Source organism: Colias philodice, chromosome 19, assembly GCF_061535455.1.
Source record: "Colias philodice isolate Cphi_HAF_F1 chromosome 19, ilColPhil1 Martin Lab GWU primary, whole genome shotgun sequence".
NCBI classification, from domain to species: Eukaryota; Metazoa; Arthropoda; class Insecta; order Lepidoptera; family Pieridae; genus Colias; species Colias philodice.
In genome coordinates this window covers 9,127,092-9,142,980 of record NC_143104.1, presented here as the reverse complement: position 1 = coordinate 9,142,980, position 15,889 = coordinate 9,127,092, and the positions used below count along the sequence as shown (strand labels likewise).

At 32.3% G+C, this 15,889-nt stretch overlaps 1 protein-coding gene across 1 annotated transcript; it reads right to left on the bottom strand.

Annotated features, from left to right (window-relative positions):
- Nucleotides 1-9,423: 9,423 nt before the first annotated feature.
- Nucleotides 9,424-13,749, bottom strand: LOC149480116 (uncharacterized). The gene is made up of 4 exons (XM_089707607.1): nt 13,570-13,749; nt 11,609-11,787; nt 10,769-10,879; nt 9,424-9,604 (listed from the first exon to the last, which is right to left on the bottom strand). Exons 1-4 carry the CDS (start codon nt 13,702-13,704, stop codon nt 9,463-9,465), a joined length of 567 nt encoding a protein of 188 aa, XP_089563733.1. The 5' UTR covers nt 13,705-13,749; the 3' UTR covers nt 9,424-9,462.
- Between the last annotated feature and the right edge of the window lie 2,140 nt (nt 13,750-15,889).

Here is a 15,889-nt window from a genome sequence, read left to right as displayed (position 1 = left end):
GACATAGGATAGGTTTTATCCTGGAAATCCTACGGGAACGGATTTTTCTTTGAAAACGCGGGCGAAGCCGCGGGCGGAAAGCTTGTATTAAATTAAATATTAATTTATGGGTCCAAGGTTTTACAATTGAGTTCCTCTTAGAATTAAAGGTTTAAAAATGCTAAATTTAAAACTTAGATACGTATATAAAACTGTATCAGTTCAGTGAGCCAGATAGCATTATTGAAATATAATATGGAAGATGAAAATCCATGAAAAGTTGTCGCATTTCATTAACGATTTTTTTATTCATCGTAAACTATTTTTACACAAAAGTAATAGGTGTATCCTGCAAAAAAAATTGCTAAGTCAGCATGTTGTTATAGATAAAGAAACATTAGGTAATATTATGTAATTTTTGTTATAAATAGCTTTTCGACATAGAGTATCTAATAAATAAGTTATTTGTAACCAATATCGTATTTATTTACAATCAATGTAGCAATTAATTATAATTAATATAATATTTGTGTTGTGCAGTCAATGGAATGGGTGATATAATAATTATCCTAAGCAATGTTCATTGATCGTTATTAATTTGATCAAGATATAGTTTGAACACGTGGCTTTTTACAAGCTTTTATTTCTAAATAGACTAATTAGGTAAACAATTCACAATAAAGAGCGACTTTTAATATTCAATGTGGAGGGACTAGGTGTATCTAAAAAGAACTTAATTTGTGAGGGAATAGATGTAAGTATATTATAAAAAGTCTCCGTTCAAGTTAAAGTTCTCCGGTGCGAACGTCAACCAGTAAACACCTGTCATTGTTGCTCTTAATTTAAAAATAAAACTCACGATCATCTCCACCTAAATCGGTCTAAAAGTTATCTCAAGATTGATATCATCGATCAGCGAGCGGAAAGTGATTAAATGTGGACTTGTGAATTGAATAATAATAAAATATTTCGCCAACTTCATCAACAACAAAGGTTAGAAATTCTGTCAAGTATCATATGTCAAATCAAATTGCGAACATAGACAATCAGAGTCATCATTGCCATCTCCAAACCAGTGTTGCCAACCCTAAACCAGTGTTGCCAACCTCAAATTAGTGTTGCCAACTTCAAATTAGTGTTGTCAACCCAAATAAAAGTCTAATATTATGGAAAACATGGAGATATTCTTTGAACGTATGAAGATAGAAATGACTAAACAGACTGAAGACATAATTTCGAGAATGGATGAAAAGCTGGCCCCACTATCACGTGAAGTCGAAGATTTAAAGTTAGAAAACCAAGAACTGAAGAAAAAAATTACAATTTTAGAAAAAAATCGAAGATATAACAATTTAATTTTATATGGGTTAGAAGAATCTGAAGAATCTACCATGGAACTCCTGCAAGCGACAACAAAAACAATTAGCACTGATTTAAAGATTTCTTTGGATATTAAAGACATCAATGAAATACGTCGAATTGGTAAAAAATTAAACAGCAACGATAGGGCCAGACCAGTTCTTATATCATTTGTTAATAGTTGGAAAAAAGGAGAAATATTAAAAAATAAGAAGAAATTTAGAAACGTCTATATCTCTGAAGACTATCCCAAGGAAGTACAAATTAAAAGAAAAGAATTAAGAGAGAAAATGCTAGAAGAAAGAAAGAAGGGGAATTTCGCGGTGCTAGATTACGACAAATTAGTTATAAAAGAAAAACCATTAAACAGCGAGAAGCGTAAACGAGACTTATCAATAACACCTGAAACCTCGCAGCAACCACGGAAACAACATGCACCATCTAAAACTTGCAGAGCAAATGCGTTTGATTTAATGAGAGGTAGAAGCAGCTCTCTCTCCTCCATACACAAACCCAGCGATCAGAGACAATGACATACATACATCAGCCACCGGAAAGAGACAACTACAAAAACTAAACGCAATAAAACAAACAAAGAACCATTCCCCAAGCCGACTGGTCATCGAGGGGAATTAGACCACTACCCTCCAACAAACAATTCTATTACAAAGCACAAATATTGGAATACATATACAAAGATGGACAATAAAAACGCCATAAAAATTGGAACATTTAATGTGAGATCCCTTTCATCCACCGAGAGATATATTCAACTAACATACGCACTTGAAAACATAAAATTTGACATATTAGGACTGTCTGAAGTGAGAAGGCTCGGTTGTAATATAGAAGAGTATGATGATTACATTTTATGTTACATTGGTGAAACGAAAGGCCTTCATGGTGTTGGATTTCTGCTAAACAAAAAATTTAAAGAAAATATACACGATTTCACTGGAATCTCTGAAAGGGTAGCTTTGCTACAGCTAAAGCTAGAACAGGTCACCATCTCTATAATCCAGGCATATGCTCCTACGGAGACGTCCCAAGAGGAAGAAGTCCAAACATTCTACAACGACATGTAGAAAGCACATCTTCTGGCTGGTAAGAATCTCATAGTAATGGGAGACTTCAATGCAAAAATCGGCCATCCTAAGTCAGAAGAAAGTTTGTGCATGGGAAGGTATGGTTATCAACGCAACCAAAGGGGACAACAATTAATAGATTATGCCATTGAACATCAACTATGTATCATGAACACATTTTTCAAGAAAAAACAAAATAGAAAATGGACATGGATGTCACCTAATCAAAAAGTTAAAAACGAGATCGATTTTATTATGACCAACCAACCGCATATGATCAGCAACATCGAAATTCTTAACCAAATCAGCTTTGCTTCTGACCATAGGTTACTAAGAGCAACACTCACCATGTATCCTAGAACGAAAAGTAGGAGAAACTTCAAAAACTCTATAACAAACCTAAAAACCGAAAATGAAATTAAAATATACACCAACAACCTGAAAGACAATTTAAAAGACACAAACTTAACCAAAAACGTTCAAATATATTACAATTCATTGGAAAAACACATAAAAGATAGCCTACAAAGTGACCCTAAGATTGAAAAGAAAAAGAATAGAATACTAAGTGACCATACCATAAATCTAATTAAAAAACGCTCGGAATTGATACTTTCTAAAAATAAAACCAAACAACAGAAAAAAGAACTTACCCAACTATTTAAAACCACGAATAAATCAATCAAACTTGACTACAATAAACATAGAGAAGAAATAATAACAAGGAATCTAAATACGAATAGAAGCGCTAAAAGAGCTTACAAAGAATTGACCCTTCAAAAGAAATGGATACAAAAACTAAAATACGAAACAAATGAAACCAAGACAAGAAAAGACGTGATAGACCATGCGACAGAATTTTACAGAGAATTATACAGTAAAAAAGGGAAGGAGATACAATACTATGGACACAATAGCGAAGACAAATATTCAATTGAACCAATAAGAGAAGGAGAAGTATACTCACAAATAAAAAAAACTTAAAAACGAGAAGAGCCCTGGACCTGATGGATTGACGAATGAATCTCTTAAATTAGGAGCTCCTTTCTTACTGAAACACATAACAAAACTATTTAATATGATACTAGATACGGAAACAATACCGAAACAATGGTGCTCATCTGACATAGTTTTGATATATAAAAAGGGGAATCCGCTAGAATTGAGTAACTACAGACCCATCAGCCTTCTACCTAGTGCATACAAGCTCTTCTCTTCTATTATATTAAATCGAATTGCTAATAAAATTAACCTCACGCAACCAGTGGAACAGGCGGGTTTCTGTTCAGGTTTTAGTACAATCGACCATATTCATACAGTGGAACAACTAATCCAAAAATACGAAGAATATAATATGCCTCTTTATATAGCCTGCATCGATTATAGTAAAGCCTTCGACAGCATTAGCCACAATTCAATATGGAACGCACTAAGAACATCAAACGTGGAAGACAAATACATTAACATTATAAAATGCATCTACTCCAACAGTACCAGTAAGGTAAAACTAGAATGAAGAGGCGATCCTATTAGAATAGAAAGGGGAGTTAGACAAGGCGATCCTTTGTCGCCTAAACTTTTCATAGCTGTGCTGGAAAGTATATTTTCTAACTTACAGTGGGCAAAATATGGTATTAATATTGATGGACGACGCTTGACGCATCTCAGGTTTGCAGACGACATCATATTATTCTCTGAAACAGCCAAACAATTACAAGAAATGCTCCGGGAGCTTGATAAAGAAAGTGGCAAAGTAGGCTTACAGTTGAATAGAAGTAAGACAAAAATCATTACCAATAGCATTAAAATACCTATCAACATAAATGGAGGCACAATAGAATACGTCAATAATTACATATATTTAGGAAAACAAATATCATTCAATAGAAACAATAACGAAGAAGAGGTAGAAAGAAGAATAAATATTGCATGGAAAAAGTTTTGGTCACATAAAGAAATACTAAAAGGAAACTACAGTATGAAGATGAAGAGAACGGTAATGGATACATGTATCTTGCCTAGTCTACTGTATGGTTGTCAAACATGGACCTACACCAATAAAGTTAAGCAAATAATAAATACAACACAAAGGGCAATGGAGAGAAGTATCTTAAATATCAACATTAGAAACAAAATAAGTAACACAACAATACGCCAAAAAACAAAAATTTTAGATGCACTTACCCACGCCTTGAAGTTTAAGTGGCAATGGGCAGGTCACATTTCGCGCTACACTGACAAAAGGTGGACACTGCTAACTACCAGATGGAAGGGACCAGTATGGGGCAAAAGGAATGTTGGACGTCCATTCAAAAGGTGGTCTGATGATTTTATAGGGGTCGCGGGGAAAAATTGGATTTATAAGGGAGAAGACAGAAATCTTTGGAAGAAAATGGAGGAGGCCTTTACTCAAACGAGATCCATCCCTCAACTAAATATACAATAAAACTAACACTTACTAACTAGCATAATAATAAATACCTACTAATAATACTAACACCATTTGAAATGTAAAAATTTGAGTTATGGAATAAAGAAGGCTTTATTATTTATTATTATTTTTATTTGCGTATTTATATCTCAGCATAAATGCTGGTAGCAGCCACATTTACGGGCGGAAACCAAGTAAATGCAGCATTTGTAATTTATGTATGTGTTATTATTATATTATAAAAAGTATATACTAATTATTAATACCAAGATGGTTTGTGGAATAGAATAAATACAAATGTTCTACGAAACCAAATCAACTGATTCTGAAAAAGGCAAGGGCGCTATTGTAGGTATGCCTTGTAGCATGCTTGAGATGAAACCATCTTATTTAAACCGATTGATCATAATTGCAAAAAAGTAGAACATTTATTTATATACAGGGTTACTTGTAAAACACCAGCAACCTCGCAGGACAAGATAGCTAGCAACATAAATGACAACATTTGTTCTACGACTTTTGGCATAACGCAATAAATTATTTTTAAATGATTTTTTAAGCTTTTATTGTACCTACTCTCCTAACATTTGTAAGTTATGTTTTATTCATTATCGAAAGGATGGCGCGACGCCCCTTCCCCCTCTCGTTCGCTTTTTGTTGACGTAACTATTGGTATGCGCGTAGAGTTTATAATATTCGAACGGAAAATTAAATGAATATTTATTTTTGTATGAAAATAAAATCTAACAAATTATCAATAGTCGTAGAACAAATGTTGTTACTTATGATGTTAGCTATCTTGTCCTCCAAGGTTGCTGGTGTTTTACAAGTAACCCTGTATAATTATAACCTAAAATATACCGTTATATTGTGTTTTCACGGATTAGATATGTTCATTTAAGCTTACTTGTTATAAGTAGATAGTAATTTACGATATGTTGAATAGGCTATAAGAAACTTTATCAGCGAGTCTCAAAAAGCCCTAAACATACAAATCTGAGCTAAAATTTTTTTACACACTTTTTTGCATACTCATGACGCGTGTGGCTATGTAAATTTATCTGAAAATTTATCTCCTTAGTGCAAATTCATTAGGTTTGATTGACGAGGAATACTATAATATTAGCTTAATAATAAACACGGGTTAGAAAATTTGTTCAAGGGTGAGTTGCAAGTATTTTAAAGTTATAGGAAGGAAAAGAAACTTCGTCGCTACTTTTGATGTAAAAATTAGGAAACATTGTGTAACAAATTGAGAGGTTAAGGCGGACAAGGTTTTAAAGTGTGAAGATTGCGATTATTAGATAATTTTATTGCATTTGAAGTCAAAAAGTACTTAGTATTAAAGAGGACCGATTTTTTTGTTTGTTATTAATTACTAGCTGCGCTCCGCGGTTTCACTCGCGTGACTCCGCTCCTGTTGGTCGTAGCGTGATGATAATATTATAATATAGTCTTGCTCGATGAAAGAGCTATCTAACACGGAAAGAATATTTCAAATCAGACCAGTAGTTCCTGAGATTATCGCGTCCCAACAAACAAACAAACAAACTCTTCAGCTTTGTAATATTAGGATAGATACAAACACTACTCTTAAAAATGAAATGTTAAGGTACCGAATTAAGCCGAAAGTAAGACGGCTTCTTTTAAATGTATTCGTAAAAGTTTTAATCATTTAATATATTATTAAATATGAGAACTTTTTAAAATTCACTTTCAATCTTCAGTAAAATTGTGCTTGCATATGACAATTCTGAAAACTTACTCTAGTATAGAGTTTTCTTAAACTAAACTTTTAGTAGGGTTTTAACTTTTAGTAGAGTTAAAGCTAAAATAACCCTATTTGATAAATCACCTACAATAGTGTTCCAAATTGTATGTAACGCACCCTTTACTAATTGTCGTATAGCCGTACTCCTAAGCTTACTCCCTTATGTTTATACAGGGTGTAATCGTTAAGTGTGCACAGGCGATTATTCCGTAACTATTACAGATATTAAAAAACTTTAAACTGATATTGAAAGTACTTAACCCAATGAGTAAAATGGTCATAATAAATTTTTAAAAATAAAACGAGAAATATCTAAAAAATTCACTTGAAACCCTCCCATACATTTAGTATGAGATATGACTATCCCATGTACATGAGTTGATCCAAAAGTAATTATAATCAATATTAAACCAGGTCATTACAGTTAAAATATTTCGCTAGATAGTCTTCTAACTAGATAATATACTTCGATATTTTTTTTCCAAAACTTAGAAAAAAAAACTTTGACTTCATCCGTAAAAACCCCTCAACGCGGCCATCTTTTCGCTATCGGTTAAAATTTTTTGCTAAGACGGTGTTTTTTGTGCCGAGGAAAGAGATAGAAATAACTAGGAGCTAGATCTAACAAACAAGGTGGGTGTTCAAGCATTTGGAATGCCGATTTTGCAGCCATTGCAACTGACGCTTTGTGATCTGGTGCGTGGTCTTGGTGAAACAACATTCAAGCCCGCAGTTTGCCATGTCTCTTTTCCTTACTAACCTACCGCAATCTTTTAATATGGTCTGTGTAGTAAGAGCCCAACATAGTGGCTATCTTCTTAAAATATTCCACCAAAATTATTCCTTCAGCGCCCCAAAAAACTGCCGCTTTAATCTATCCCACTAATTTTCACTTTGAATTTCTCCATCGTCACTTTGGAAGCTCGCATCCAGGTCATTAATTGTTTCTTGGTTTCAACATAAACATGGTGAACCCGGGTAACGTCCATGGTCACAAATCGTGCCAAAAAATTATCCTGATCTCATTAAGAATTTAGAAATTCACCCTCTAAATGTCGAATTGTTGTTTCTTCTTTTTGTCGGCAAAAATTCTGGCACGCACGGTTCACATTCAAATTAATGTAAATACTTGGAAACGTGGCCTATTGATATGATTTTTTTTGTGATAACTTAGTGAGTACATGAGCAAGCAAAAAACAGTTATTTTATATTTTTATGTACACAGGAAATACCCAATTATCATTACTTTTGGATCAACCTAGTACATTTAATATGAAAGATTTTAGATTTTTCTTTCTTTTTTTGGTTTTCTGCTTAAATTACCTCGCAAATTTGAAGGGAAGTTCATTTCGAAACTGCAAATAGAGCTCCTCATTGTATTGCACAATGAGGACGTCACTTCGATAATCTGCTATGAATACAAAATGTATGGGAAATAAAATGTATGGGAGCGTTTAATGTAACATTTTTGGATATTTCTCGCTTTATTTTCAAAAATTTATTATGGCCATTTTACTCATTAGGTTAAGTACTTTCGATATCAGTTTAAAGTTTTTTGATATCTGTTACGGAATTACGGAAGTTACGGAAAGTTACGGAATAATCACCTGTGCACACTTAACGATTACACCCTGTATAGTCAAATTTTCCTCACTTGTAGGGGGAAAATTTACATTGTAACACTGGTAATGAACTAAGTATACTGTTTATATATTGAATTAAATGATTTGAATTAAACATTGTAATAAAATTTTAAAGAAAAATAATATTTAACAAATATTTTGACATGAAATGATGAAAAACATTATTTTATCTATACCTAAACCTTCTTCTATGTATTTTTTAATCCCAGTATAAAGTTACATATTTTTTTTGGTTCACATCTTAATATGTGTAAGTTTTTTAGTATTAATATATTTAATTAATACAAAAAATATGTAGTATAGTTTAGTATGTGGGAAATTACATCTCATAAAGTATAACTATTCACATAAAAAGCTCTATACATACTTATATTTAACAATTATAAAACGAATTTATTCCAGCAGTAAAAGTTCCTACGCTGTGAACTATGGTGTAAACATGAAATATTTCTCAGCATGATACCACGTTATATGATATAAGTATACTAGTCTTGATGTTACGGCACTTCGACATTATAATAAAAGTAAATGATATCTTATATTATATAGTAATACTAGCTTACCGCCCGCGGCTTCGCCTGCTTTGTCTAAAACCTAATAAATTATACACTAAAACCTTCCTCTTGAATCACTCTATCTATTTAAAAAAACAGCATCAAAATCCGTTGCGTAGTTTTAAAGATTTAAGCATACAAAGGGACATAGAAAGCGACTTTGTTTTATACTATTTAGTGATAACAATTGTAAATTTAGTAAATATAACATTAAAAAGTTTTTTTTTTTCAATAATATTTATGAATCCAGAAGAACTCAAAAAAGGGGCAATCAAGACTTTCTTATTGTGCCTTTTTAACTCAGTTTTTACGTCATAATACTTTTTTTATTGGAATAAAAGGTTAAATACCTTTATAGAAGGAAATAAAAATAAAGATCGTAAGAACTCAAGAGGTTGCCGACCGTTTTCTAATGAAACTGATTTCTAAGGAAATTGGTAACTAATTGTAATTTAATATGACGACTTAAAGAAGTCTAGCTGTGAGTCAAGTCGACGAAATAAATGATTAAGTTTCTGTTTGAGTTTGCTCTTTACGGTTACGGTTTAAAACTATAGTTTGCTAAATAAAATACTTTTTGGCTTATAAAATATATTTTATCAATATAATACATTTTTGCTACTAATTACCGTATGCCTATTTATTTTTGTTTACCCAATGCGAATACAAAACTGAGGATGGAAAATGGACAATCGTTGTTGCTATCACAAAACTTTGGTTGAAGCATTTCTCTGTATGTCTCTCCAACTTCATTCATGAAATCCTCTTCCTGTATGGGCGCTCTGGAAAAAACGTTTTCGAGAATTAATACAGGACTTTTTGAAATAGCAAATACACCTCTGAATAAACACAAAAAAATAAATACAATGTATATTTTATTGATTAGTTCACTGTTTTATATAATTATTTTACATAATATAATACCGAAAGTACGTGAGCGTGAGCGAGCGTGAGCGAGACAGGTATATTGTGTTTTATTTAGCGTGCGATGAAGTTTATGAACGTTCGATGAGCCGGGTGTGTGCGGGGTGTGATGCGGGGGCGCGGCAGTGCGCGGCTGAATTCTAGAAATTCGCTAGCTTTATACGCGCTCTTAAAGGGCAGATTAAATTAATTTCATATTTTAATTAAAGTGCAAAAACAACGCAATATGTGTTTTTATTCGTCTCTATCAGTATTCATCGATAGAAATGGTCTTGATCTTAAATCTACATGAAACTGCATCATTTTATTAAAATATAATAAAATACATAGTACCTAATTTACTTATTTCAGATGTATTTTTTTTTCAAATACCTACCTATTTTTATATTTTTTTAACTATACTAGAAATATGCTAGAATACCTACTCAAAACCAGAATTGCAAAGCAAAACAAAGCGCACTATCTTATAAATGCTAATTAGTTGTACGAAATGCTAATTGCAATACAGCTAATTTAAAACTTAGTATTAAGTTTGAACGAGCCACACCTGTGTTCCGCTGCACATATCGCGATGAAACATACATTTGAATAATCTGCATTGTAATAATACTTTATATCAATGCGATACGTTCAGCGAACCTTCTAAAATACATATTTATTATACGAACTAGCTTTATTCTCGATTCCCGCGACTTCGCTCGCAGGAACTTTTCCTACCTCACTTTCTTTGGTTTATGAGACAAAAACCATTTTTTTTTTACAAATATCTAGCCTTTCTCTTCATCATACCAAATATCAATAGTGGTTATTTGATTTGGACAAGAAAGTGCAACAGACAAAGTTACTTTCAAATCCTCAGCTTCTTTAATTTTTTGCCCAAACAGCTGAACAGATTTGGATAAATTTGAATGATAACAGTGAAAAGCCTTGGGTCCAATATAAGTCACTTTTTTAAGTTTAATACTATAGGTACGGTTATTTCATAATAAGAGATATAAAATTATTAATTAGTAGGTACTCACGTAAATATAGCTCTCAATATATCATGTACTAAGGATTTCCCCTTCGGAGCAAGATGTCGCTCACTCTCGCAAATGCATCGAAGGATACACGCACGACCGTTCAGGTTATGACTGAAAAGTTAAAATAATAATTAAGTATTTGTCTATCGAGTGGTTACAGAAATATTAATAAATTGAATGAATAATACAAAAGAAGAAATCTCCATCATAATTATAATTTATTAACTGATTATTTTAAAATGTATCGAATGTAGGTATTGCAACGAATTTTAGTGCATGCAGTGCTCATTTTAATATTAATATCTATTATTAAATTCTTATTTTTATTGGTCATCATGGTGTAAAATCTTGTAGCAATAAGATCAATAGAGGTTTAATTTATTTGGTATCAATAATATCTCCTTAGATAATGAAAAATCACTACAATTTAACTTTTACTTCGAGTATCTGTTCTCATTTTGCTCAAACAATTTTGTCTTCTTGCATTGAATCGATTTAAAGCCTTTATTGCATCTCGAAGTAGTCTTAATGAGAATCTTATTGGATCGCTTAATTGTGCTTTTGATAATTGATAGAAAATTAAAAATCTTCCTTTGAATTTCCTTCTTCGAAGAAAGTCATTGTGATTTTAAGTGAATATTTTTAAGATCTTGGCTTGGATGCTTTTTATCTATGTGTATAACTGATAGACATAATTTTGCATAAATTTTATTATTCTTATTAGTTAAACCTCATGATATTTTATCGTTTTATCAAATAACTTAGAAAATAAGACTTAGATGACAAATAAAACACAGTAAAAACATACACATTTTATGATTTAATATATAAAATACTTACAAATCTATAGCTTTCTCCAGTCGTTCCCAGAAGTCTCTTTTTTGTCTGTGGTACTTTTTTCGTCTGTGCTCGTTCAGGAATTTTTCATCTGGCAACGGGTATAATACATCAATTTCCAAAGCTATATTCCAACCAGACGGAGCGTGGGTCATGAACGCTTTTACCAGAGACATAGTGAGCTGAAAAAATACATAAATAATAATAGTTTATGAGACATATTCCGGCGAACTTTTAGATGTATGAAGTCGTTTTAATAGTTGATTTATGAGAGCGATTCTATCGAGAATGTTACGTATAGATAGTGACATCATTTTGAAAAAGGTGCAAATATATTTTAAGAAAATGTTTGAAATGTGTTAATGATTTTATTATATCTAGTCTAGACATATCTATTTGTTCACTTTCAACTGGCCTGTGTTTATGGTTTATCTAGACGCAAACCAAGTGAAAATAAAGCACCCATTAAAATAATACAAACACACATTTCCATTTTCAATTAAGTTTATTTCAAACTAGCTTTCCGCCTGCGGCTTCGCCCGCGTTTTCAAAGAAAAACTCGCATAGTTCCCGTTCCCGTGGGATTTCCGGGATAAAACCTAGCCTATGTTACTCGTGGATAATGTAGCTTTCGAATGGTGAAAGAATTTTTAAAATCGGTCCAGTAGCGTATGAGCCTATTCATTACAATCAAACAAACAAACAAACAAACAAAGTTTTCCTCTTTATAATATTAGTGTAGATAAATGAGATTTTTTTATACGTAGATAATTACCCCAGTCCCACCTGATAGAAAGTGGTGACGAGATGAAATGAATTATGAAATGAAAGTATTAAAAGGAACTTAAAAATATACGTATGCTATAATTAGGCCAACCACTCGGTGTGTAATAAAATGAAATGAGATGTAAGGTGGTAAGTCACGTCCACCTAGAAAGTGCCTGTTAATTCGTCTCATTAACATGTAGGTATTAAGTATGTAAAGGTAAAAAATATCAATATTTTGATACTTAAGCTCTATCCTGTAAATTCGGTAATATCTGTAGGTACGAAATATTCTATTTCTATATTATACTAGCGGTCCGCCCCGGCTTCGCCCGTTGTACCTACATGTTTAAACTATCCTATCTCTCAAGTTGGATCGAACTGCACATGGTGTGCGAGTCTATTGAGGACAAACATTGTGACACGAGATTTATATATAATAAAAGATATAACTCGTTAAGGGTGACCCTTCTCAAATTAGCATAAAACCTACTAAAGGTAGCACGTGACTATACAAACAATTTTATCAATGTTATAAAACTAATTTCCATCAAGAGCAACATAGCTTGTTTGTTATTGTTTTTGTCTATTTACTTTCTTAACTATTTCATAAACAACTAAGATTCGACATCAATAGTTTAACATCATTTTCTTTAATTTACCAGACATAGTTACAAAAAGTGGGACATTAACTAAATAATTTATACTAATACTAATATTTTAACGCTAAAAAGTTTCGTTTGTTCTAACGCGCTAATCTCAGAAAATACTGGTTCGATTTGAATAATTATTTCGGTGTTAGATAGCTTATTTAGTTATTTATCGAAGAAGGCTATAGGCTATATATCATCCCACTAAGACCAACAGGAGCGGAGAAATGCGGTTTTACCCGCAGCTAGTTACAAATATAAGGACAATACATATTATTATGTAATACATAATTATCTACGTAGTAATATATGTTATCATCACACACACACACAGGCGCGCGCACATACTTGTAAACACAGAATTTTATTGATTCTTTTTTCTGTTTTTCTATTAAATGTAATCTTTGTTGTTGACATACTCTCTGGGAAGGAATGCCTTCCTTAACACAGAATTTTCCTAGCTAGGAAGACAGAGCCGCACTTTCAAATGAACTGCATTCATTTTTGAACTCAAAAAAAATGTTTATTTTTATCAAAATCAAAACTTACCACAACATTAGCAGAATCGGGGAACACCAAATGCCGTCTCTTCCGTATCGCACCTAGCGACGTCTTCACATTAGGACACAGTTCTGTGTTCCCCTCCCATAAACACAGGAACAATAATACTGCGCAAAGGAGCATTGTAGAGTAAAATAAAACAGAAAAACATTACTGTTTCAAGCTGGTTCTTCATGAGCATGTCACGAGGTGATTGTTTGAGACTAATGCACATAAACGTTATGTTTGCTAAGTGACAAACATGGTCGTGATGTGGTATTTTAACCGACTTCAAAAAAGGCCGGTGTATTTTGTTTTTACTGGTAAAGTTCGGTTTTGTAAAAGGTACATTGAGAGAAGGAAATGAACCTTTTCTGTGATAGAACCTTGGTACTCTTATGGTGAATGGAAGATATCCATTTGTATTATCCAAGCAAAAGTTACATGTTTAGAAATAGACTGAATGTGGAAATTGGTTACAAAAGACTTTGAAAGCTGCAAATCTGATACGAAAAAATTGTTTTATATTCATTGTTATAACCTATTTTCTACGAGTATTTAGTGTAACAAAATATATCTAATTTCGGCACACTGAGGGTTCTATGTCCTGTTTTCGGCTGAATGGATGGATGATAATGAATAATAGAAGGTTTTGTTACTATAGAGACTTGTTAGGTTTACTTTAAAATCTAACACTAAAATATCCTATCCTACTATCCTACTAATATAATAAATGCGAAAGTTTGTGAGGATGTGTGTGTGTGTGTTTGTTACTCTTTCACGCAAATACTACTGAACCGATTACAATGAAATTTAGCACACATATAGAGGGTAACTTGGATTAACATAGGTTTTATCCTGGAAATTCCACGGGAACGGGAACTATGCGGGTTTTCCTTTGAAAACGCGGGCGAAGCCGCGGGCGGAAATCTAGTATCTAATAAAATGTTCGTCCACAAATCTCTCACATAACTGCCTAAGAGTTGGATCTTTAAGCTGCAGTGGCTGCTAGTTCATATACAACTGATACCCTACAGTAAAATATAGTCAATTCAATAAATTATGTCATATATTATATAACATAAGTACACAATAAAAGACATTACAGTAAAAATTTGTAGTTTTATTTTATGTTATAATTCAATTACAATTTACAGATAATGGATACAAGGTCAAGAGAAATTGGACACTCCTTAATCAATATCTTGTAATTGTATTGAAGAGAAATTCCTATAACTTAAAGCTTAGATGAATTACGCCTATTCTGAGAATTAAACTGTTCTTAACAAATAATTGATTTAAAAAACGTATAGAAACTATAATAAAGGTATAAATGGAAACATGAACAAACTCTCACATTAAATATCAATATCATGTTGTATCAAAATCTACACTACAATAGTTTTCAACTCAATAAGAGGGGCCCGCTTGCGTTAACTGTCACTTTGACAGGCCACAGAATAAAAAACATGTTGACAGAGATCTCCTGTAGCGCCATCTAGTAACATACTTAAACAAAACTCTTATTTTAAATCTAACTCAATTACAAGAAATTGACTTTATAACCAGTTTTATTTACCGTGTGTTAATATAGAATTATTATGTGTTATCAAATTAAGTTCTTTTTTAATTCAATATCGTCTTCCAAAATACAAATTTAAAATTATTTTCATTCGAATATTTTACCCGCATAAAGCGATGGATATGCGGGTTTGAAGCGATATAACTCATAACTTGTGTCAGTCAGGCTAACATATAAAATATTATTATCCACTATTATCGCTACCCGAGCCCGCTTGTTCAGTGACCCGGGATGTTTGATCAAAGAATTAGAACACGACTGCCGTCTATTCATTACGTTAGTCATGTTAACACCTTTTATCTCGATTATACAGCTTTTAACTCTAATCTTTGGGGGATAAGACTCATTTTTGTCTGTTCAATCCTTATTGGGCTTATATCATGAAACATTGAGCCTAAGTCTCATTAAAAGGTACATTAACGAAGCGCTTGATCTTAAGTAATTCATGGATTATGGCATTTGATGCTGCGTCGAAGCATCTCCCGCTCTAACATGTAAATATAAATTGAAGTTTCGTACAACTGTAATTGCAATTTGTCTTAACACCAAATTCTCTTTATAATTACCGTTTATTTTGCCATTTAAAAAAAAAGAAGAAGAAAAATTACCGTTTATTAATATTAAAAGTACGTACTTAAGTTCTAATTGACAGTTAATAAAACATAGGCATGTTTTTCATGAACAAAAAAACTAAAATAATTTACTCAGGCCATCTCTTTAATTAAATAATACAAATAAATAAGGCAA